A 21,954-nucleotide genomic window follows, 5' to 3' on the forward strand; every position below is an offset into this window, starting at 1 on the left:
TAAGCTGCATCTAGTAATCGCCGTGTGAATGCGCGCCCGGGCGGCACGCATTTGCTGGCCTGCGTAAGTTTTCCCACTAACGACAGTAACTCCCGCTGTGTGCATTTCCGGCGGCCCGCCAGCGCTCCGAGCGCCTGATGGAGGTCGGCCACTTTCCGATCTGGCAGGGCAACCGTCATGCGGTCCGTGTCGAGCACTACGCCCAACAGCTCCATGCGATTGGACGGAGGCAGACACTTGTCACTCGCCAACGGCACATTTAACTCGCGACACAAAGTCAGTATCTTGTCATACGTTTCTGCCGCGTCCGCTGAAAACGCGGGTCCGACACCGAAAAAATCGTCCAGGTAGTGTCGCACAAATACACCGCCAGCGTTCGCCTGAAATAACTTTTCCAGGCAGTCTGCAAAGTCATTGAACAGCCGTGGGCTGCTGCGACCGCCGAAGGGCAGACATACCTGGTAATACAGCGCATTTGACCATTGAAACCCTAACAGTCGCCACTGATCTGGCCGCACCGGTATTAACTTAAACGCGTTTTTAATGTCCGCCTTGAATAATTGGGCATTTTTGCCCCCGACTAAATAAATGAGCCGTATAGCCTCGTCGATTGAGGTGTACACCACTCGGAACTCCGCTGGATCGATCCCCTCGTTCACAGCACTGCCCACTGGCTGGGAGAGGTCCAGTATGAGGCGCACGTCCCCGTTTGGCTTGTCCCGAGCACTCAATGGGTTCACCGTGAAATTTTCGAACGGCGGTGATTCAAATGGGCCTCGGGTGCACCCCGTTTGCACTTCTCGTTCTATCGCGGCGGACACTCCCATCACTCGCGAGGTGGCCGAGCGGTTGTTGGTTGTGAACCGTCCGTGGCCTGGTCCGCAGTAGCCAATGTCCGCTCCCTCCCGGAACCGCCGTACCACTAGGTCCCCGACCTCTCTCCGTATGTTTGGACAATCACTGAACAAACGTTCAAGGCGCTCGACGTTCACGCCCGTATCAGCAGGGACGGGCCTGTCGTCCACACTGTCCCCTCGCCGACTATAATCGCGGACCGAACCATGACCGGCCCCGCTGTGCGTCGCCCTGCTGGTCAGCGGCCGTCCACCCGGCGGTGCCTCGGGGTGAAAAGGCGGCATGGAAGGCGGTCGCGTGCTGGGTCGAATTGCACGTCTGGCATGGCGGGTGGATGCGACCCGTGCGACACGGCGTGGTGCACTTGTTCCGGCGCACGTGCTGAAAACACACCTCTTTGTGATTCGTCCCCGCTCGCTCTGCTGTTGTAGCTGTTGAAGCTACACGTGTAGGCCAGAACTGATCGAGATCTAGGGTTGTCAGGAAATCCCGGGGACGCAGCGCCATTGCCTGCCTCGCCCTGCTGTCCGCCGTCTGGACGTCTCTCAGGGAGCGGCCGGCGCTCCGGCTGATTAGCCACGTCAGGTAGCTCGTTGCTTGTAGCCCACACTGTGGGAAGTAGTATGTGGTATGTGTGACGATCGCTGCCACTCGACCGATGTACTCTAGTACATTGTTGGGACTTGGTTCGACCGGATCGGCCGCATCACGCACCGCCACGTAGTTCCGCCGATTCCGCAGCTGCCTCGCTGCCTTGGTTGTGACTGCCGGCAAGCGCAGATCGGCCGGCGCCGCTCCTCCCCGCGCCCGCAGCGGCGTCATGCGATATTCCTCCCGTCTGTCTGCCGTGTCATCATCGTCTGATGACTCCGACGATGACGACTGGTCACGGCGCCGTTTACGCCGGGGCGGGCTGACACTGCGGTTAGATCGGCGGCGACTGCGCTCCCGGCCGTCGTGGTCCTGCCACGGCCGAGCCGGCGGCGCCACCGCTGGACCGCCGGCGACTCCAGCGGGAGGAGGCGGCGGCCGGTTGGCAGTGGCGTGAATGTATAGTCGGTCAAATATGTATCTTTCCCGGCCGCCAAGTGGCGCTACGGTCTGGATTCGATAGTTGGCTGAGCCCACACCCCAGCTGCCCTGGCGGCTCTGGCGGCCCTGTGACGTCACGCGCGGGGGGGCGGAGCTACACAGCGGCCGGCTGGAGAGTGACCGCAGACCAGCACTGGACGGCCTCGCCGCCGGGTGCTCCGGCGGGTCTGGCCGGGAGAGGCGAGCAAGCGGATGCGTTAGGAATCTAACGAATGTGAGGGCAGCGCGATGGTCTAATGATGGCTGTGCTTTCATGCGCCGTGTAAATTGTAGACTGAGTGCTATGAGCTATCAAAGGATTATCTGGTGTTTCAACAGGGGTCGCTGACCTAAAAATTAAGATGGTTGCTCTTGATACGATTGAATGCTTGGTGATATGATGATTAGCGCAAGAGAAATATTTAATCGAATTATGACCGGTTATTTTTTGATAAAGCAAAAACTTTTTTCATTTTTTTTTTTTGGCATTAACGGGAAAGCGTTAAGCCATATCTACTGAAAATCTTAACCTGCGCCGGGCCGGGGGGGGGGGGCGATTTGCGCCCCCCCCCCCCAGGTTTTTCGCAGATAGCCGAAAAACGGCGGCGTGCAGCGCCACCAAATTTTGCATACCTGTTTTTCCATCTATTGCGCATACTGTGTGCGAATTTTGACCTATGACTTAAGGTCAGGTCAACAGGTCGGTTTGAGTGACCTAACGTCACAAAAAGTTTGAACTTGCACCAAAGCTACAACTGTTGACCGATCGATATCAAACTTTCAGGAGTTAGTAAGGGTGACAATATCCACAAAATGTATGTCTCGGATTTTTTATCTATGACCTGAGGTCAGGTCAATCTCACAACCTCCCCATTATAAGTCAATGGGATAAATTTCAACTTCATCTGAATGCCACCCGAGCCACACAATATATTCAGGATCATGGTGTTGCAGGTCCCTGGTGGTCATTCTACCGAAGGATGTCACCGGTGACCTTTGGAAGGTGTCGCTAGGTCATCCGAGGTCACCTGAGGTCACCAGCGGGGGTTTTCTGCAATAACTTTTGAGTGAATAGAAATAGAGACTCCGTTCGACGTTTATCATGTTTGTCTGATCAATGCGGATCGAATGATATGCAACATGACCTATTTCAGTCAGGTCATGACCTTGACCTTAGGTCAAATTTTCAACTTGACCTTTCGAGGTCACATGATATAGCTTTCGATGCGCTTTGACAAGCTAAGAACGATGACGTTCGAATCGATCCTTTATCTTGTCTGGATCAAAAGCTATTTAAGAAAAAGTATCAGAATTTATCGCTCTTTCGAACGCCGCCTACCGCTTGTCTCTACGACGCTCAGGAGTCGAGTTAGACGGGTGGGGGGGGGGGCGTAAAACCGCCCCCTCCTAAAACAACCTCCTAAACCAACCCTCCTAAAGATTTCTGCAACCGTTCTACCCTCATCACTCAACTGAATAATTCTCCCCTTTTCAAAAACGGTGCAGTGATACGGCATCTCAAACCTAGAGCGACTACACTCAAGTTCAAGCTAACGGTCTCCACTCTCCAATTCAGATACCTATCGAAACCTTTCCGCGACCCGGTGCTGTGGCTCAATCAGTGGGCCAGCTGGCCGCAGACCATACCCGCAGGGCATGAACCTTTGACCATATTAGGTCAACACGCCGTGGCCCCAGCCCGCTCGCCAGGTCCGCGCTCATTGGCCGACGCGGCAACCGCACAACCTGTCCCCTCCCCTCCGTAGTACTCGCAGCGGCCGGCGGATTCAGCCAAGTTACCGACCTGCCCAGCTTGGGGAGGGCCGGCCGGGAAAGATACATATTTGACCGACTATACACCGTGTGTTCACCGCCTGTTCCTGGTCCCGTGCCCTGCCATGCCTGCTCCCCTCCATATCCGGTCGGTCCCCGGTCACCGCCGGCTCCGGTCCACGCATTTGTCGTTGGTGCAGGCGCCTGTGGCTGCGCAGCCACGGGTCCTGGTGCGTGGCCCGGCGCGGCGGGCGCTGGAGCCGCCATATTATGTGCCGGATGTGGTGTGCCGTCCATTGGTGGTCGCCATAATCCTTGTGGTGGGGCCATTCCCCCGGCGAGGGCGCAGTCCAATTCGGCGCGGAGCCGAGCGTCTATGTGCGCCTGTTCGCCGCTGGCCGCACTAAGCGGCCGTAGTTCTGTGCACACAGACGGGTAAACATCGTTAACGTTTCGTATATCTCCTTATATGGGCACCGCCGGTACCCTAGTGTCCCGCCGGCCGGCCGCCCTCCCCCCCCCCCCCCGTCTCCCAGGACGGCGCTGCGTCCATTTGTCCTCCCTGACTGCGTGAGGGGTTATCCTGTGCAAATAACTCCCGACCGACTGCTGGAGTCGTGGGTCCCTTCCCAGTGTTATCGGACAAAAGGTCAACCACTTGGCCCCACAGAGGTGACCCCTGCGTCCCTCCCGCGCCTTCCCCTCCCCCTCGTGAACTGGCGGTGGTTTTACACGCCGCGACGCCCGGCGGCGGTGTCACGACGTGACGTAACGGCTCTATTACTGCTGACGGCCGAGTGTTGGCCGCCCGACCGGTGGGCGCGTGCAGCGGAATGGGTGGGGGTAGCCCCGTCCGCGAAAACACAGCTGGCACTCCCCGGCGGCCATCACGGCGACAATGCTTTGATGTGTGCATTTGTTCTGGTGACGTCACCCGGCACCCAACGAATAGCGTCATTGGCTTCATCTAAGTCAGGCGGGGCGCCGCGTCGATATGGTTTAGGCATACCTGACGAACAGCGAATTTCACTGACAACATGATTCATGCATGTTGAATCGCCGCATCAGTACGGTTCAGGCGTACCGGGCGCATGGATGAGCCCACATGGTTCAGGCATGTGTGACTTGGCGCTGCGTCGATATGGTTCAGGCATATCTGACGACCAGCGACTTTTATTCTGTCAACATGAATCAGGCATGTTGCATTGCCGCACCGATACGGTGCAGTCGTACCCGGTGCATAGACGAGCCCACATGGATCAGTCATGTGTGGCTTGGCGCTGCGTCGATATGGGTCAGGCATATCTGACGAACCGCGAGTTTACTGTGTCAGCATGAGTTATGCATGTTGCATTGCCGTACCGATACGGGGTAGTCGTACCCGGCGCATGAATGAGCCCACATGGTTCAGGCATGTGTGGCTTGGCGCTGCGTCGATATGGGTCAGGCATATCAGACGAACAGCGAGTTTTAATGTGTCAACATGATTAATGCATGTTGCATTGCCGCACCGATACGGTGCAGGCGTACCCGGCGCATAAATGAGCCCACATGGTTCATGCAAGTGTGGCTTGGCGCGTTATCGTTCAAGCATGTTTGACGAACAGCAAGTTTTAATGTGTCAACATGATTAATGCATGTTGCATTGCCGCACCGATACGGTGCAGGCGTACCCGGCGCATAAATGAGCCCACATGGTTCAGGGACAGGCATGTGTGGCTTGAAACTGCGTCGGTATGGTTCAGGCATATCTGACGCACAGCGAGTTGTACTCTGTCAACATGAATCAGGCATGTTGCATTGCCGCACCGATACGGTGCACGCGTACCCGGCGCATAAATGAGCCCACCTGGATCAGTCATGTGTGGCTTGGCGCTGCGTCGATATGGTTCATGCATATCTGACGTACAGCGAGTTTTACTGTGTCAACATGATTCATGCATGTTGCATTGCCGCACCGATACGGTGCAGGCGTACCCGGCGCATAAATGAGCCCACATGGTTCAGGCATGTGTGGCTTGGCGCTGCGTCGATATGGTTCAGGCATATGCGACGAACAGCGAGTTTACTGTGTCAACATGATTCATGCATGTTGAATTGCCGCACCGATACGGTGCAGGCGTACCCGGCGCATAAATGAGCCCACATGGTTCAGGCATGTGTGGCTTGGCGCTGCGTCGATATCGTTCAGGCATATTTGACGAACAGCAAGTTTTAATGTGTCAACATGATTAATACATGTTGCATTGCCGCACCGATACGATGCAGGCGTACCCGGCGCATAAATGAGCCCACATGGTTCAGGGACAGGCATGTGTGGCTTGAAACTGCGTCGATATGGTTCAGGCATATCTGACGTACAGCGAGTTTTACTGTGTCAACATGATTCATGCATGTTGCATTGCCGCACCGATACGGTGCAGGCGTACCCGGCGCATAAATGAGCCCACATGGTTCAGGCATGTGTGGCTTGGCGCTGCGTCGATATGGTTCATGCATATCTGACGTACAGCGAGTTTTACTGTGTCAACATGATTCATGCATGTTGCATTGCCGCACCGATACGGTGCAGGCGTACCCGGCGCATAAATGAGCCCACATGGTTCAGGCATGTGTGGCTTGGCGCTGCGTCGATATGGTTCAGGCATATTCGACGAACAGCGAGTTTTACTGTGTCAACATGATTCATGCATGTTGAATTGCCGCACCGATACGGTGCAGGCGTACCCGGCGCATAAATGAGCCCACATGGTTCAGGCATGTGTGGCTTGGCGCTGCTTCGATATGGTTCAGGCATATCTGACGAACAGCGACTTTACTCTGTCAACATGAATCAGGCATGTTGCATTGCCGCACCGATGCGGTTCAGGCGTACCCGGCGCATAAAAGAGCCCACATGGTTCAGGCATGTGTGGCTTGGCGCTGCTTCGATATGGTTCAGTTCAGGCATACCTGACGAACGGCGGGTTTACTGTGTCAACATGGTTCAGGCATGTTGAATTGTTGCACCGATACAGCGCAGGCGTACCCGGCGCATGAAAGGGCCCACACGATTCAGGCATATGTGGCTGGAAGTACGTCGACGTAGGAGAACCAAAAATTCGATGACTTACCGGTCATGTCCGTTCCACGTGTGTCCTGCCCTCAGTCCTCGAACGCTTTTCCGCTTAAACACTTTTCCGTTCTCGCCGTCTGTCACTCCGACGCGTTCTCTACACCCTCCTTCACCTCCGCGCTCGCGTCGCCGACTGTGTCACCCCACGTGTTTTCCTCTCTCTCTCCCCTCCCCTCCGCTCCATCCCCTCTGTTTGTCGTGCGCTATCTCGGCGCGGCCCGGCCCAGCGCCCCTGTCCCGTCTCAGGCCACCTCGCTCTCCGCGCCGGCCTCCTCTTGTCGCCGCCCGCCGTCTACCGCCCATGTTCTTTTCGATTGCTCGTTCTGTGTCACCCCCGTCTGCTCACTTTAATCGAGCCCCTAATCGACGATAGGCTGTCCCTATCCCTGATTGGACAAAAAGAGAAAAGCAAAAGAAAGGGTTGAGAGAAGGATGAATAAGAGAAATTGTGAGTTGACCTGTGTTGAAAATGAAAAATGGTAGCCATTTGTGCATTCTTCGCTAACAACGAAAGACTCAATCCATAACTAAACTTCAAGCATTGTGCATTTATTAATTTCACATTTAACTACCTTTAGGCCTAAAATGCAATGAGTCCATGTGTCAATGCATTCCTTTTTCAAATAATTTTCCAATGTTCTTTCAAGAACGCAGCAGCTATGATAACAATAGCACCCGCTTTCAGCGCCTGGCTCAATTTCTTTTAAAGCCCTGGGATCCCGTCCGCTATCGCTAGTAACTGCGTCGATTTGGCCGACCCCGGTGCCGCTGGCGAACCGTCCCTGCCACACCGTCCTTACTAGCTTCGGCACGATCTGAGCCCGCTGATCCCGCCCCTCTCGCCGGCTCTGGTTCGTTCCGCTGGCTCCCTCGCTCTCCGTCCGACTCTGTGCGGTCGGCCCCGGAACCCCAGGTGACCCTGCAGTGGTCCGTGCAGCCAGCAATCGATGGGCCTCATCAGGTCAGCCGGCCGTTCCATTTGAGACCTGTCCACTGCAGCCGAAACAGGCCCAGTCAAACGGTGAAATATTTATCGTAACTGCCCACCGTGTTATGAGCTCATGCCACACAAGGTACTCGGCAAAGGAATGAAATTATTGAACGGCATTCTCCTTGTAGGTAACTTTGCAGGAAGTACCTCTACAAGAATGTCCGAAGTACCCATTCGGTAATAAACGTTTAAGAACTATGACAGTGGTATGCGTCCTATCCACGTGTTCAGTTTAGATGGAAACGTGACATCGCTCTTCAAGCGAAACACGGTCAATCATGTGCAGTGAAGTATCCCGTGATGATTCCCTGTACCTGACCTTCTTTAACCCTTTCCGTCTCCACGACAGGCAAGGTTGACCCACCCTGACCTTTCCCTCTCCCTGCGACAGGCAAGGGTGACCTGGTGGGCTGCGACATCCAGCGTCACCTGCAGGACGGCAGCGATGTGGTCGTCAAGTCGAGCAGCGACGTTCGGGCGCTCACCTACTGTGACCTCAAGTGTCTGCACATCGGCGGACTGGTGGAGGTGCTCAAACTGTACCAGGACTTCCAGCAGGACTTCAGCAACGACATCCGGCACGACCTCACCTACAACCTGCGCGAGGGATACGAGGCGGACGTCTCATCGGTGAGCGCGAGCGTCTCCTCGGTGAGATACTGAATGGTTCGTGGGTGAGGTGAGATCCTGAGCAGCGCAAGCGGAGAGCCCCGACCATCCCCTCCATGAGAACCTCACACACCGTTTGGCGCTGACATTTCGTCAAGGTTTCTTTCTAACGATAGTTTGAGAAACCGACTTGTCATCCTGAAAAAAGCTAGGAATGCATACTACAGCTGAATACAGAATGCGGTCTGTACTTAGAAATCGATGTATCGTAATGTGATTTGACATTAGTATGTGGCTGCCGACCCAGCCATCTGAATTAAACAGCGCGCGCTATTCTCGGGAGCGCGCTCGTTTGAAAGATTTGGTCGTTAGTCATGCTATAAATCCCGTGAAGTGGCTCTTTGTCACCGTTACGTAGGTCGTTGATTGCTGATTATCTGTCATGAAGTGCTTTGCGCTTACTAATATTTTTAAATAAATTTTAACGCTTGTTTAGTCCGAAGCTCCAGTGAAATCTTCGTAGCAAATGCACTTTGCATGGTCCTTTCAAATGGAATACCCAATTTGGTCTATACTAGTTACATTACGATGTTGGCGAATGCAATAAAATACCGACGAAAAAAAAAACTATATTTTCCGTCGGTATTTTTCCAGAAATTATACACTCCCTCTTTCTTTCTACTTCTCTTTCCCATCCCTCCCTCCCTCATCCTCCGACCATCTCTCCCTAGACTGTCTGTCTGCCTGTCTGTCTGTCTGTCTATCTGTCTCTCCCTCTCTCCCTCTCTCTCTCTCTCTCTCTCTCTCTCTCTCTATCTCTCTCTCTCTCTCTCTCTCTTTCTCTCTCTCTCTCTCTCTCTCTCTCTCTCTCTCTCTCTCTCTCTCTCTCTCTCTCTCTCTCTCTCTCTCTCTCTCTCTCTCTCTCTCTCTCTCTTTCTCTCTTCCATCTCTTCCTGAATCAATTTGCACATGTCAGCGTCGAAGGCTTTTCTCGAGTCGTAAACTGTCCCACTGCGGTGCTGTGGGGTTCAGTGGCCGTTTGGCCGAGAGTGGTGACCATTGACCACCATTGGCTGACTGCTGTTCCTCTCGGGGTCAAGAAAGCTATACCATACCGTGTACTCTGATCACAGGGTCAAATAGCAATGACACAATGCTGCTAGAAGGTCATGGGGTGAAACTGCATCTATAGACACGGCTTCCCAATAGTGATTTGCAATTAGGTGGAGTGGGTCGCAGACTAAATTGTGCTATTGGCTTTACTTTTAGCATAGATAACATAATTCTATGCTTTTACGATGTCAACTTTCGGACTGGGGAATGCAGATATAATACTGTGTCAAGGTGTTGTTAATGCCAAACTTTTAAAAGCTTGTTAAAGCTGAGCCGTAGTTACTTCGTACAAAAGCGGCACAAACAGACCGATACCAGGCAGGTAGGGTAACTTTACTTGTCATAGATATTTGACAGACAGACTTTGTCCATCAGATAGCTGTGTTAGCCCGCGCCCGGCTGGGGGTCCTGGATTTCCACGCCCTGCTGGGGGGGGGTGTTTGAACATCCCCCCCCCTCCTAACTCGGCTCCTGGGCCACGTAGCGATACGCGGAAGGCGGCGTTCGAAAGAGCGTCAAAAATAATGACGAAATCACTTCAGTCAATTTTTGGTCAGGTCAAAGGTCAGGTCACCAGAGGTCATTGAAGGCAAAATTTCGCCGATTTCCAGGTCGAATGTCGACAATTTCCAAGAAGCCAACGCATAACTCGGGAACCAATAGAGCTACAGCGCCGCGGAAAAGCGCATTCGATAGCCCTATTAACGTCCTTTCTGAATAATTCTCTCAGATTTGACCTAACGTCAACGGTTTTGCCTGCAGGGGGCAAAAACTGCAAAAATAGCCGATTTTTTCGGAAACAGTTTTTCTGCAATAACTTTTGACCCAAGCATTGTACGAGCTTACTTTTACCGGCATCGTGTTCCTCTCGTCAAGACGCATCGAATGAACTATAACTTGACCTTGAAAGGTCAACTTGAAAATTTGACCTCAGGTCAAGGTCATGACCTGACCGGAAAGGGTCATGTTGCATATCAGTCGATCCGTATCGTCGAGCTGAACACATCTAAGGCGTTTTCATCGCTCTAGCATGCCTCTATCAAAAGTTATTTGCGAAAAAAACTGTTAGATACCATTCGTGACCTAAGATGACCTCAGGGCATAAACAGGGGTCACGGACACCATTTTCATGTTCAGTGTGTCTAAACCACTTGTAATTCAGTGTTTGGGAGTGTTTATAATGTCTTTCGTCCAAAGGAGGCGCATTTCAATTTTCTCCCATTGACTTATAATGGGGAGGTCGCAAAATTGACCTGACCTTAGGTCATCGATATCAAAATTCTGAGATAAACATTTTGTACATGCTATTGCTCTTAGCAATCGCTGAAAGTTTCAAAGCGATCGGTCACTCGGTGTAGCTATGACAGACATTGAAACTTTTTATGAGGTGAGGTCACTTCAAGTGACCTGGTGACCTGACCTTGAATGACCTTGGTCTGAAATTTTCACAACATGTGTAGAATTGATGTATGATAAGTGAACGAACGATAAGTGAAGATAAGTTTGAGATATTCGCGAAAAACCACAAGGGGGGTGTTCAAACACCCCCCCCCCCCCCAGCAGGGCGCGGGTTAGTTAGCGAAAACACTTCCTGTAAATCGAGGCAGCTTTTCAACTATTTCAGAAACATTTTGTGATAAAGCAGAAAAACAGATGTTGGATGATAGAGCTGTAAACCGAAACAATGCTTTTGCGTTGAGACAATGTCTTCCCTTTGTTAGTCCGGGTTATCAAAGTCTCATACTACTCGAGTTCGCTCTTCTGAGCCGGCGCACTCTGGGAACACGGTCTCTGTGTGGTTCGTTTCCGTGCCTTTTCTCACCCTGGCGCCTTCCTTTGAAGTTTGCCTTTGCCGCTGTGTTGGCCGGACGATCGCACCGGTCCGTGAAATCGGCCCATAAAACACCCATTCAGCGCGGTCCAGCGAACCACCCAGCGCTGAATAGACGAGCGCGACTGCAGGACACAGGAGTTGGCACGCAAAAACGACTTCAGACACTTCCGCCGAGTTCTAAAACTCGAGAACATTTGACCCTAAGGCAACATTTCGTCTATACAACAACGTTGTACAGAGACAAATGATAACTCAGTTACTTTTCATGAAATTATTCATCGATAAAGCTAGCTCGGATCTCTTTTTCAAACTATACTTCATCCTCAGCTCAGATTTGATAATGAACCTCATTTCCATAGGTCAAATATTACGTTCCGTAAAATGTCCACCCTTGCCCTTCCGTATAAATTTGCCTACCTGCGTGTAACCAGCTCCTGCACTCCACGTCACCAGGACACGGAGAACAGCGTCGGCCCCGGTCACACTCTGCCCTCCATCAGCGAGGACAACGAGGCAGTGGAGGAGGCAGAGGAGGTGGAGGACCCGCCACTCTCGCCACAATCGCCCAACATGCGCCGCAATGGCAACAGCAGACTCTTCTGGTAAGTGTGGTGTCGAAACACCTGTAGTGAGAATGTAGAGGTGTATTGTTGTGAAATGTAATGTGGTTCTGTTTGGGTGTGCCTTAGCAGCACGGATTCGTGCTGCTGTTGCGTTTCATTTGTTTATTTTGTTACTGTACATTGTGCCCTTTCCCGTTTACCGCTTACTGCATCTTTGGTATAAGCATAATCTGTGGATATCATGAGCAAAATATCATGCTCAAAACAAGAAGTAAGGTCCGCTCAACTTATCCCCACAAACAAGACAGCTGTGGTAGTTCCCACCAACCACACACTGCCCTTGCCCTGAGGCCTTGACCGAACTATCGAGCGACGAACCAGCGCTAACAAGGCTTTTTCCGCCGCAGGTCTAGTACCCTTGACCAGTTGAGTCGAGGGTCAAACAATAACGTAGAGTTGGTTAGCTTGTGAACCATTCAGGGAAACAGAACAGGTTAAACTGTGAAGCCATAATGAGAAAGGCATCATACCAGAGTATTCTTGGACTGATTTCGTTCAGCCGAAGCGCCGACGCTCGTAGCGTCAAATTGAAACAGTGCGAAGTGACGCTCTAAATATTTGCTGAAGGCGTGTGAAGAGATTGCGGAGCTTTGGCCTGCGGCGAAGCTGGTTAGTTTTTCATGAGAGCGACGCGAGCTGTCGCCCTCGCCTTCAAGCTCAATTACGGTGATAGTCACGAAAGCCGACAGCAACGAATGAGAAAGTCAGCTTAAAGGGCTTGAAGCGTTCAGGATTGAAGTGTTTGGAGTGCATAGAGTTGGAGTGTTCAAAGTGTGGAGTGCCTTGAGTGTTCAAAGTCTGAGAGCTTTGGAAGTCCCGGTTAGAGTGTTTGGGCTGTCGCAAGTGTGGAGTGTCCCGAGTTTCTATGTTGGAGTGTATAGAGTGTCCTGGGCTGAAGTGTTTGGAGCGCTCAGGGGTGTTCGCGCTCCAGCTGAGCTGTTCGGCCTCTCGGCCCAGTCACCAGGGACAGAGGCGGGCGGAAGCGGACACAGCGCGGCCGCCCGGTCTCAGAAAAGGCACTTCAGCTGGCAAATGACGCGCCCCGCTGGGAATGCAAACACGACCGCGCTGAGCAAATGTTGAGATTTGCTTCCCTCATATCTTGGCTGAGGTGGACAGAATTAATTAGTAGCGCTTCACTGGAAAAGTACACATGACGTAAATTGTCATATGCTTTTGAAACGCTGGTGGCGTGAAATCACAGTTAGTTACTTGTGATTTGTGAGACACATTTCTGGACATTGCACTATATTTCCATTGTCACTGCCCGTGAAGGTTAAGTTCAGAGAGATCATGATTGATCAAAATGGCACGATGCGATGCCTTCAACTTTATTTACTTACTTTATTTATTCTCTTTAGTCACTTTAGAGCACCGTCTCTTCCGAAGGTACGTACCATCTCGGCGATAGAATTTCACAGCTTGATGAAGCCGTCCCTGTCCGCCAGGCAGGACACCAGTCCGCTAAGTGCGTCCCTCGGACGTTCACTGTCAAAGAGTCGCATTTTTCCGATACCGTTCCGTCCCGTTGAGCCGGATTTATCGGCCTTATTATAGCCGGCAGTCCATGTGTCAGGAAGGTTCGACGCAGAGTCGACGCAGAGTGCCGTAGTCGCGTCTTATTGCTGAACTCGGTCACAGTACAACATGCGGGCACTGACCGGTGCATGGCTGAGGGACTAATTTCCCCCGGGACGGCCCGTTGCGGTGAGAAGATGCCTGGTTGAATGTGCGGGACGGCAGCTGTTATACCAGTCTTTAGCCACTAACCAATTCATGTCGACTGCGGTCTTGGGAGGTGCGCGCTGTTGAAACTAGATGCCGGAAGCGATGGAATTAGGTCCAAAGGCATGAGAGATCATCGCATCTATGCATAAACACCCCAGTGATTTCGACAAAAAAAAAATAGACTTAAAAAGGTCACGAACTTCAAAAGGTGCGACACTACAAACAAAACTATGAGAATTGCTTCTGAAAGTTTCGAACAAACCAACGAGTTCCGCCTTTTGCAGAGCTGGTTAGCCGCCACTTTGTCTCTGTTGCACTGCGCCAAATGAGATGTCCAACTAAATCTCGACACTAATTAAACCGGCCGTGTTAGTGAAGAAATGGCGCCATCAGGAATGAATAGGGCAATTTATGCTAATAAATGAAGGTATCATATAAACATTCCGGCCTAACAAGCCCCGCAAAGTTCGCTGAACTGGGTGTGATGATCGCATTCGCTGAGCTGAATCTATTAGCAGCGCTATAGGAAAATAACTCGTCGCTGGTATGCGTCAACAACCAACGCAGGTAAAATGTATCCTCAATTTAACACATTTTGGAAGAACGTCATTGCCATTGAATAAACAGGAAACTGGAGCAATACTTTTAACAAGTTAAGATCTAAGAGCTTTTTCCTTTTCTCTCCTCGTTTTGAACTGGCTTTACAAGTCCTGTCTTGTCACTGATTGTGTTTTACGGCATATGGGGATGATAATTTAACCCGCGCCCCAGTGGCGGTCTCCGCCAACTTCGCCCTAGTGGGGGGGGGGGGGCATATGTTACCACCCACCTCTAACTCAAAAACTAAGAGGGCTAGAAAGACGCGGTAAAAAGCAGTCGATAGCTTAGCTCTCAATGCGTACGTTTGAAAGTATTTAAGTCATTTTTCATCTTAGAGCAATATTGGGGTCACCAGAGGTCATCAAAGGTCAAAATTTGCCAATGGTCATTATATTTTTCAGAAAACATTCCGTTATTTCAGGAACTATGGTAGCTAGAAAAACGCATGGAAAAGCAATCGATAGCTCTTGAACTCTTCTTTTGAAAAGGTCATTATCAAAATTGACCTCAGGTCACGGGTTTAGCCTCAAGAAGGCAAAAACTCCAAAAATAGCTGTTTTTACGAAAAGTGTTTTTCGACAATAACTTTCGACAACAAAAAGCCACGACATTTCTATTGCCAGAATCGTTTTCCTCTCGCCGAGACGCGTCGAATGAACAATAATTTGACCTTGAAAGGTCAATTTGAAAATTTGACCTCAGGTCAAGGTCATGACCTGACCTGAAAAGGTCATGTTGCATATCAGTCGATGCGTCTCGGCAAGACAAACACAATGAGACCATCCCCAGCGTTCTATCTCTTTCCAATCGCGAGTTATTGGCAAAAATCTGTTTGTAGCCTCAAATGACCTCGGATGACCTTTCTAGAGGCTATCAGCAAAAATGACACCCTGGTCATCACGGTTGGTCCAAATCATTGTGATTCTGAAATAGTTGGACTGTTCCTATGCGTACACACGGATCTAGAGACATTTTCATTTTTCTCCATTGACTTGTAATGGAAAGGTCACGCCACTGACCTGACCTTAGGTCACGGATATAAAAAAAATCCGAGATATACAAATTGTAGGCACCCGTAACATCATGCAATCCACCAAGTTTAAAACCTTTCTGACAAACACTGCAGGCTGGACATGATTGCAAACTTTTTTAGGCTTGGTCAGTTAACCTGACCTGGTGACCTGACCTGACATGACCTGGGGTCAAAAATTTCACACATTGTCCAAAATTGATGTACCAAAAGCTACCCCAAGCGGCGCGGCGCTATGCGCCGCGGTTTTTTATTTATATGCAAAAAACGCTACAGGGTGGTAACATATGCCCCCCACTGGGACGAAGGTTAATCGGAACGTCTATCCTGACCCTCGACTAAATAAACATCTGTTCACCCCTGTACTGCTCGATATTTACCAGAGCACCAGCATTTCTCTGCACCAATATTCCGGCGCTCGTCTGGGACTCCTGCCGCGCCATCCCGACCGTACCATCAGCGGGCCCGCTCTCCCGTCCCGCACAGCACTCGGCAATCGGTCCGGTGTTCGATGCCTTGTCACGCACAGGCCGGCCCCGTGAAAGCCGGCTGTCACAGCGCTGCTTTCCAGGCCAGGACGGGGGTGATGTGCCCGTCCGTCTCACTCGCTCAGTATTAAACCGGGCGGCGCAGCGGTGCGCGGCCGCTGATGGAAATAGTTTCTCCATTGTGAGAAAGGAGAGCTGGCAACATACGACGCCGACGCGGCCCCGAAGTGTGTTAGATGATTGCTTTTACCTGGGGATCGATGCCGGTCGGCCGACCCGCGCCAGACAAAAGGATGTTTGTCCGGTCCGTCCGACCAGCGTCAAATTGTACCACCGGGGGTACAGGGTAGATTAATGTGCTGGAGATGTAAACATCAGAGATGGATCAGTGTCCGCGTTTACCTCAGCTGAAACTTTACCGCATCAAAATACTCGCTTACACCATCTCATCATTTGTGAATGAAGCAATTTTCATCGATCGAACTCAGCACATACAATCCCCGCCTAGTGGTTGAGAGATGCCGCTCGATGCAAGGCGACTCCGGCCGGCGCGCAGGAGCCCTCGTGTAGTGCGGCACAGCATGTCCCAGGCGGTGGACACTGAGAGCCACCTGTTGGTGGAATAAGTAACTACTGTGCACTGCGGCACAGCATGCTTCAGGCGGCAGACATTCATGGCCAACTGTCGGCGGGATAAGAAACGACTGTGTACTGCGGCACAGCATGCTTCAGGCGGCAGACATTCAGGGCCATCTGTCGGCGGGATAAGAAACTACTGTGTACTGCGGCACAGCATCCTTCAGGCGACAGACACTCAGAACCATCTGTCGTCGGGAATATCAGCTTCATTGTCGGGCGATACAGCATCATTCAGGCGGCATTATCAAACTGGCTAGAGAACGGACGAAATATGCATAGCGAACTTATCGACGCTGTGCTCTCCACCCGTTTTTTCTAGTTTGTGACCTCCCCCCCCCCTACAGTGAGGACTCGGAGCCGCTGCTGCGGCCGCGGCGGGGCGTCGAGCGCAGTCCGCTGGGCGGTCAGCACTCCACCTCCCTGTCGCCGATGGTGCTCCGTCTGCGACGGCTCGGCTCCCTGGACAACATGGCAACCGACCGGCCGCGGGAGAGAGACCGGCCACCCGACGACAGCAGAGCCAAGGTCGACCAAATTCACGACCAGGTAAGGGAGGGGCTGGACAGGGCCGGGGAGGAGAAACTGACCCTCGGGCGGTCGGCGACGGAATGGGTTGCTAAGAGCTGGAACGAGCAGATTTGTAAAGCTCTATAGCTAGAGTGATAGTTCAAACCCCTGCACGAATTAACAACTCGGAGAGACGAACTGTTTTCTAACCTTCCTAACCATTTTTCGGTGTAAAGTTATTAGCTCTGGTTCAGTTCACTGAGCTTCCTGGATGAGGACCACTCTCCCCTGTCCGACCGATCCACCCGTCTCCTGTCGCCCGTATACCCGCCAGTATGCAGATGCAGATGAGCTCCGCGGCTGTCGTTGCAGCGCAATAACGGCGCCGTCAGCCGCCACTCCGGGGAGCCGTTCGGTTGAGTGATGGTCCCCGTTCATGGCCCGCGCCCTGCCCTGCCCCGCGCCGCGCCGATCAGCTGGCCAGTCGATGAAGGGCGCAGGGGTTCGTCGGAAAGTCGAGTCGCGCCCTCCCACGGGCCGGGCCCCGGGGACCGCCGGTCGTCCGCCGCAGCCGCCAGCCGAGTTAATTGACGACCGACTCAGACTATTTTATTGGAGCGAAATGGCTCGAGCGGTGTTACTGCACTGAAGAGGCTGAAACATTGGAGTGGGACTGCTAGCATTACCAATTGGGATATTAGTGTGAGGAAGTTAGTTGGCTCTTTACCGGTTAAACGGTTATATCAAGTGCCAACGGCTTAGTCGCGCGGCTTATGATCCAGTGAGGCAGACTCTTCAAATGCACAGTTGTAGAGCGTGGCTATTAGGCTGATGAAACTCGACAATCTAATGATAGGGAAGCGTAAACAGCACAAATCTCGAGGCTAGAACAAATGAGGCTGGTTTCTATTATTCGTTTTCTGAAGAACTTGTTCAACTGACAAGTCCTACTCCATTGACTCGCGTTTTTGTAAGTCCCGCCCCGTCGCATGACTCATGCATAGGATCAATGCAGATGCACGCCCTCGAAATATTTCGCTCGCTTAATCCTAAAATGTAGTGCGAAGACGGGCTAATAATGCTAGCGGTGACTGCTGCAGCACGAATGTCCAGTATTACGGTTTTACTGTCATCTTACGCGTGGATCGGAGACATAACTGCGCCCGCAGGCAGCGTCTTGGGAGCCGGAAGTTTCCACAAAAGCTTCCATTCGTCTGTCTTATCCGTCTTCATATCAATAAAAAATACACATATTTCCAAAGCAGTCGTCAAACAACAGGGACCAGGTGGACGCATTGTGACGATTGTCAGGTCCGAGGCCCGCGCGACCTACAGAGTTATACCTACCAAAACCTTGAGCTATCTTAGACCGGCGCAGGTCCCTTCGAACTAGGATAGGGCTCTCAGAAACCGCTGTGGACCCTCTGAGACTGGCGAATGTCCTCCGCACTCGGCAAGCTCGGTTTGCTTCAAAGTCTCTGAATGCAAAGGAAAGTGGGACCACTGAAAGGCGCGGCTCTCGGCTCCTACAAGCTAGACCCCAGGCTCTAAGAGGAGCCTGGGGTCTAGCTACACTCCAGCCCTGTCGGTATACTCCAGCCCTGTGTATACCGACCCAGTATTCATCCATGCGGACCGATAGTAACCACCCTCTCCATGTTTCAGGTCCAGACGGCCGTACAGCTCTTACAGACGCTCACGGCTCGCACGGCCCAGCAGCCCGCCGCGCGCGCCACCTGTGACCAGGAGACGCAAACTGAGTTTCCCACACGGATGCTAGAGGAGTTCGTGTCGCGAAACAAGGACCGAGTGCTGGCCCTGCTCGGTGTCGGAGCGGACGGCAACCGCGTCATGAACGCCGCCCACCCGCGCTCGCCGCAGCGGGGCGTCACCTTCGCGCTCGAGATGCCAGTCGGGAAGAGCGAGAACGCCGTTCGGTGTCGCGCCCCCTCACAGGTGACGGACTTTTAGCGCGCGGGTTCTGGCCGCGCGAGTGGGGCGTTGATGATTGTTACGTGCGACGCACAGGCACCCGGGTTTTATCTTTGGACGAGTGTTTGTTTATACCGTGAGTGCCTGTGCCGAGTGGAGGAGTGTGTGAGGTTTGGGAGAGAGTGGGTTCCGTCTGAGAGGGAGAGTATTTTGCGGACTGACCTTATAGGGCGGTTGGATGTTTTGAGACATGTGACGGACGGACGTCGGGCGGCGGCCGAGACCGGCCACTCATATTCCAGTCGAATCAGACGATCTTATGTATATACTTCTTGCGCACTTGTTTCTGTGATCTGCCCATGCCCAAATAAAGACAATATATCAGCTCATCAAACGGTAGTGTAAAGCGCGCTGCACGGTTCAATGAAAGCTCTATGAAGTCCGTTATCGGCAAGTACCGGTTGACTGTGAGAACAATTCTGCGAAGGTTATGGCTCAGGAACAACAGCAACCACTTAAACGCTCTTAGCCATCACGCTGAAACAGCACTCCACAAAGCATTGCATGATGCAGCCATATATGACAATAAATGCATAATAATAGGGTGTGGTGCTTACCAGAGGCCGTCCGAAGAATGTCCGTGAAGTTAGCGTCAGCAACAGCAACGAATACAGCGTCGGATTCAGAATCGCTTCAAAAAGTGCCATTAGGTCAATTGGGGGACGGGGAACACGAATATGACATTTATTTTGCCCTAGCTCCCTTCCTTCATCCCTTAATCGTCCCTTAAAGGACGGGGCGCGTCAAAAGTGCCCCAAGGCTTCGTCTGATCGCCAAAATAATGGTCGCAATCGATTCCTCGGGTCAATATCTAACCTCAGTCGAAGGTTCCAGACCTGTGGCTCCTATCCCTCATCCCTTAATCGTCCCTTAAAGGACGGGGCGCGTCAAAAGTGCCCCAAGGCTTCGTCTGATCGCCAGAATAATGGTCGCAATCGATTCCTCGGGTCAATATCTAACCTCAGTCGAAAATTCCAGACCTGTGGCTCCTATCCCTCATCCCTTAATCGTCCCTTAAAGGACGGGGCGCGTCAAAAGTGCCCCAAGGCTTCGTCTGATCGCCAAAATAAGGGTTGCAATCGATTCCTCGGGTCAATATCTAACCTCAGTCGAAGGTTCCAGACCTGTGGCTCCTATCCCTCATCCCTTAATCGTCCCTTAAAGGACGGGGCGCGTCAAAAGTGCCCCAAGGCTTCGTCTGATCGCCAAAATAATGGTCGCAATCGATTCCTCGGGTCAATATCTAACCTCAGTCGAAGGTTCCAGACCTGTGGCTCCTATCCCTCATCCCTTAATCGTCCCTTAAAGGACGGGGCGCGTTAAAAGTGCCCCAAGGCTTCGTCTGATCGCCAAAATAAGGGTCGCAATCGATTCTTCGGTTCAATATCTAACCTCAGTCGAAGGTTCCAGACTTGTGGCTCCTATCCCTCATCCCTTAATCGTCCCTTAAAGGACGGGGCGCGTCAAAAGTGCCCAAAGGCTTCGTCTGATCGCCAAAATAATGGTCGCAATCGATTTCTCGGGTCAATATCTAACCTCAGTCGAAGGTTCCAGACCTGTGGCTCCTATCCCTCATCCCTTAATCGTCCCTTAAAGGACGGGGCGCGTCAAAAGTGCCCCAAGGCTTCGTCTGATCGCCAAAATAACCCGCGCCGTGCTGGTGGCCTGAACTTTCCGCCGAGTGCTGGGGGGGGGGGCGTTTTCACGCCCCCCCCCCCGTCTAACTCGGCTCCTGGGCCACGTAGCGACACGCGGTAAGCGGCAATCGAAAGAGTGTCAAAAATAAGGACGAAAACACTTCGGTCATTTTTTGGGTCAGGTCAAAGGTCAGGTCACCAGAGGTCACCAAAGGTAAAATGTTGACTATTTCAACATTTTGGAAACTGCCAACGGCTATCTCGGGAACCGATAGAGCTACAGCGCCGCGGAAAAGCGCATTCGATAGCCCTTTTACAGACCTTTCTGAGTAATGTTCTCAGATTTGACCTCAGGTCAACGGTTTAGCCTCCAGAGGGCAAAAACTCCAAAAATAGCCGTTTTTACGAAAAACGTTTTTTCGTCAATAACTTTTGACTCATAAGCGCCATGACATTACTTTTGCCAGCATCGTGTTCCTCTCGTCGAGACGCGTCGAATGAACTATTTGTTGACCTTGAAAGGTCATTTTGAAAATTTGACCTCAGGTCAAGGTCATGACCTGACCGAAAAGGGTCATGTTGCATATCAGTCGATCCGTATCGTCGAGCTGAACACATCTGACGTGTTTTCACCGCTCTAGCACGTCTCTATCAAAAGTTATAGCCAAAAAACTGCTGGCGACCGTTCATGACCTGAGATGACCTCAGGGGCACACAGAGGGGTCACAGGTGCATTTTTCCTATTCAGTGTGTCATGTTTACCTATGAACCGATGTTTGAGAGCGTTTTGAACGATATTCGTCCAAAAGAGGCGCATTTCAATTTTCTCCCATTGACTTATAATGGAGAGGTCGCAAAACTGACCTGACCTTAGGTCACAGATATCAAAAATCCGAGATATACATTTTATACATACTGTTACTCATATCAATCGCTGAAAGTTTCAAAGTGATCGTTCAGTCGGTGTAGCTATAGCGAGCCTTTACTTTTTCTGAGGTAAGGTCACTTGACGTGACCTGGTGACCTGACCTTGAACGGCCTAGGTCTGAAATTTTCACAACATGTGCGGAAATGATGTAGGAACACGTGTACCAAAAACGGCGGCGCTGCGCGCCGCCGTTTTTGAGATATTCGCGAAAAACCTGAGGGGGGGGGCGTAAAAACGCCCCCCCCCCAGCACGGCGCGGGATAATGGTCGCAATCGATTCCTCGGGTCAATATCTAACCTCAGTCGAAGGTTCCAGACCTGTGGCTCATATCCCTCATCCCTTAATCGTCCCGTAAAGGACGGGGCGCGTCAAAAGTGCCCCAAGGCTTCGTCTGATCGCCAAAATAAGGGTCGCAATCGA

General features: G+C 51.9%; 1 protein-coding gene across 2 annotated transcripts in view; it reads left to right on the forward strand.

Moving 5' to 3' along the window:
- LOC122393947 (potassium voltage-gated channel subfamily H member 8-like) overlaps window positions 1-19,302 on the forward strand; it is a 102,299-nt gene extending 82,997 nt beyond the window's left edge. Inside the window, exons 14-17 of one of the 2 annotated variants that reach the window (XM_043390435.1) lie at window positions 8,197-8,435; window positions 11,815-11,963; window positions 16,814-17,015; window positions 18,642-19,302. In XM_043390435.1, coding sequence (XP_043246370.1) covers window positions 8,197-8,435; window positions 11,815-11,963; window positions 16,814-17,015; window positions 18,642-18,947 — 896 coding nt within the window. In that variant the 3' untranslated portion in view covers window positions 18,948-19,302. Of the gene's footprint in view, window positions 1-8,196; window positions 8,457-11,814; window positions 11,964-16,813; window positions 17,016-18,641 lie in introns of both variants that reach the window. The other variant, XM_043390434.1, reaches the window with a different exon arrangement.
- Window positions 19,303-21,954: the final 2,652 nt, after the last annotated feature.

Source organism: Amphibalanus amphitrite, unplaced genomic scaffold (assembly GCF_019059575.1).
Source record: "Amphibalanus amphitrite isolate SeventyFive unplaced genomic scaffold, NRLGWU_Aamphi_draft 000565F_arrow, whole genome shotgun sequence".
NCBI classification, from domain to species: domain Eukaryota; kingdom Metazoa; phylum Arthropoda; class Thecostraca; order Balanomorpha; family Balanidae; genus Amphibalanus; species Amphibalanus amphitrite.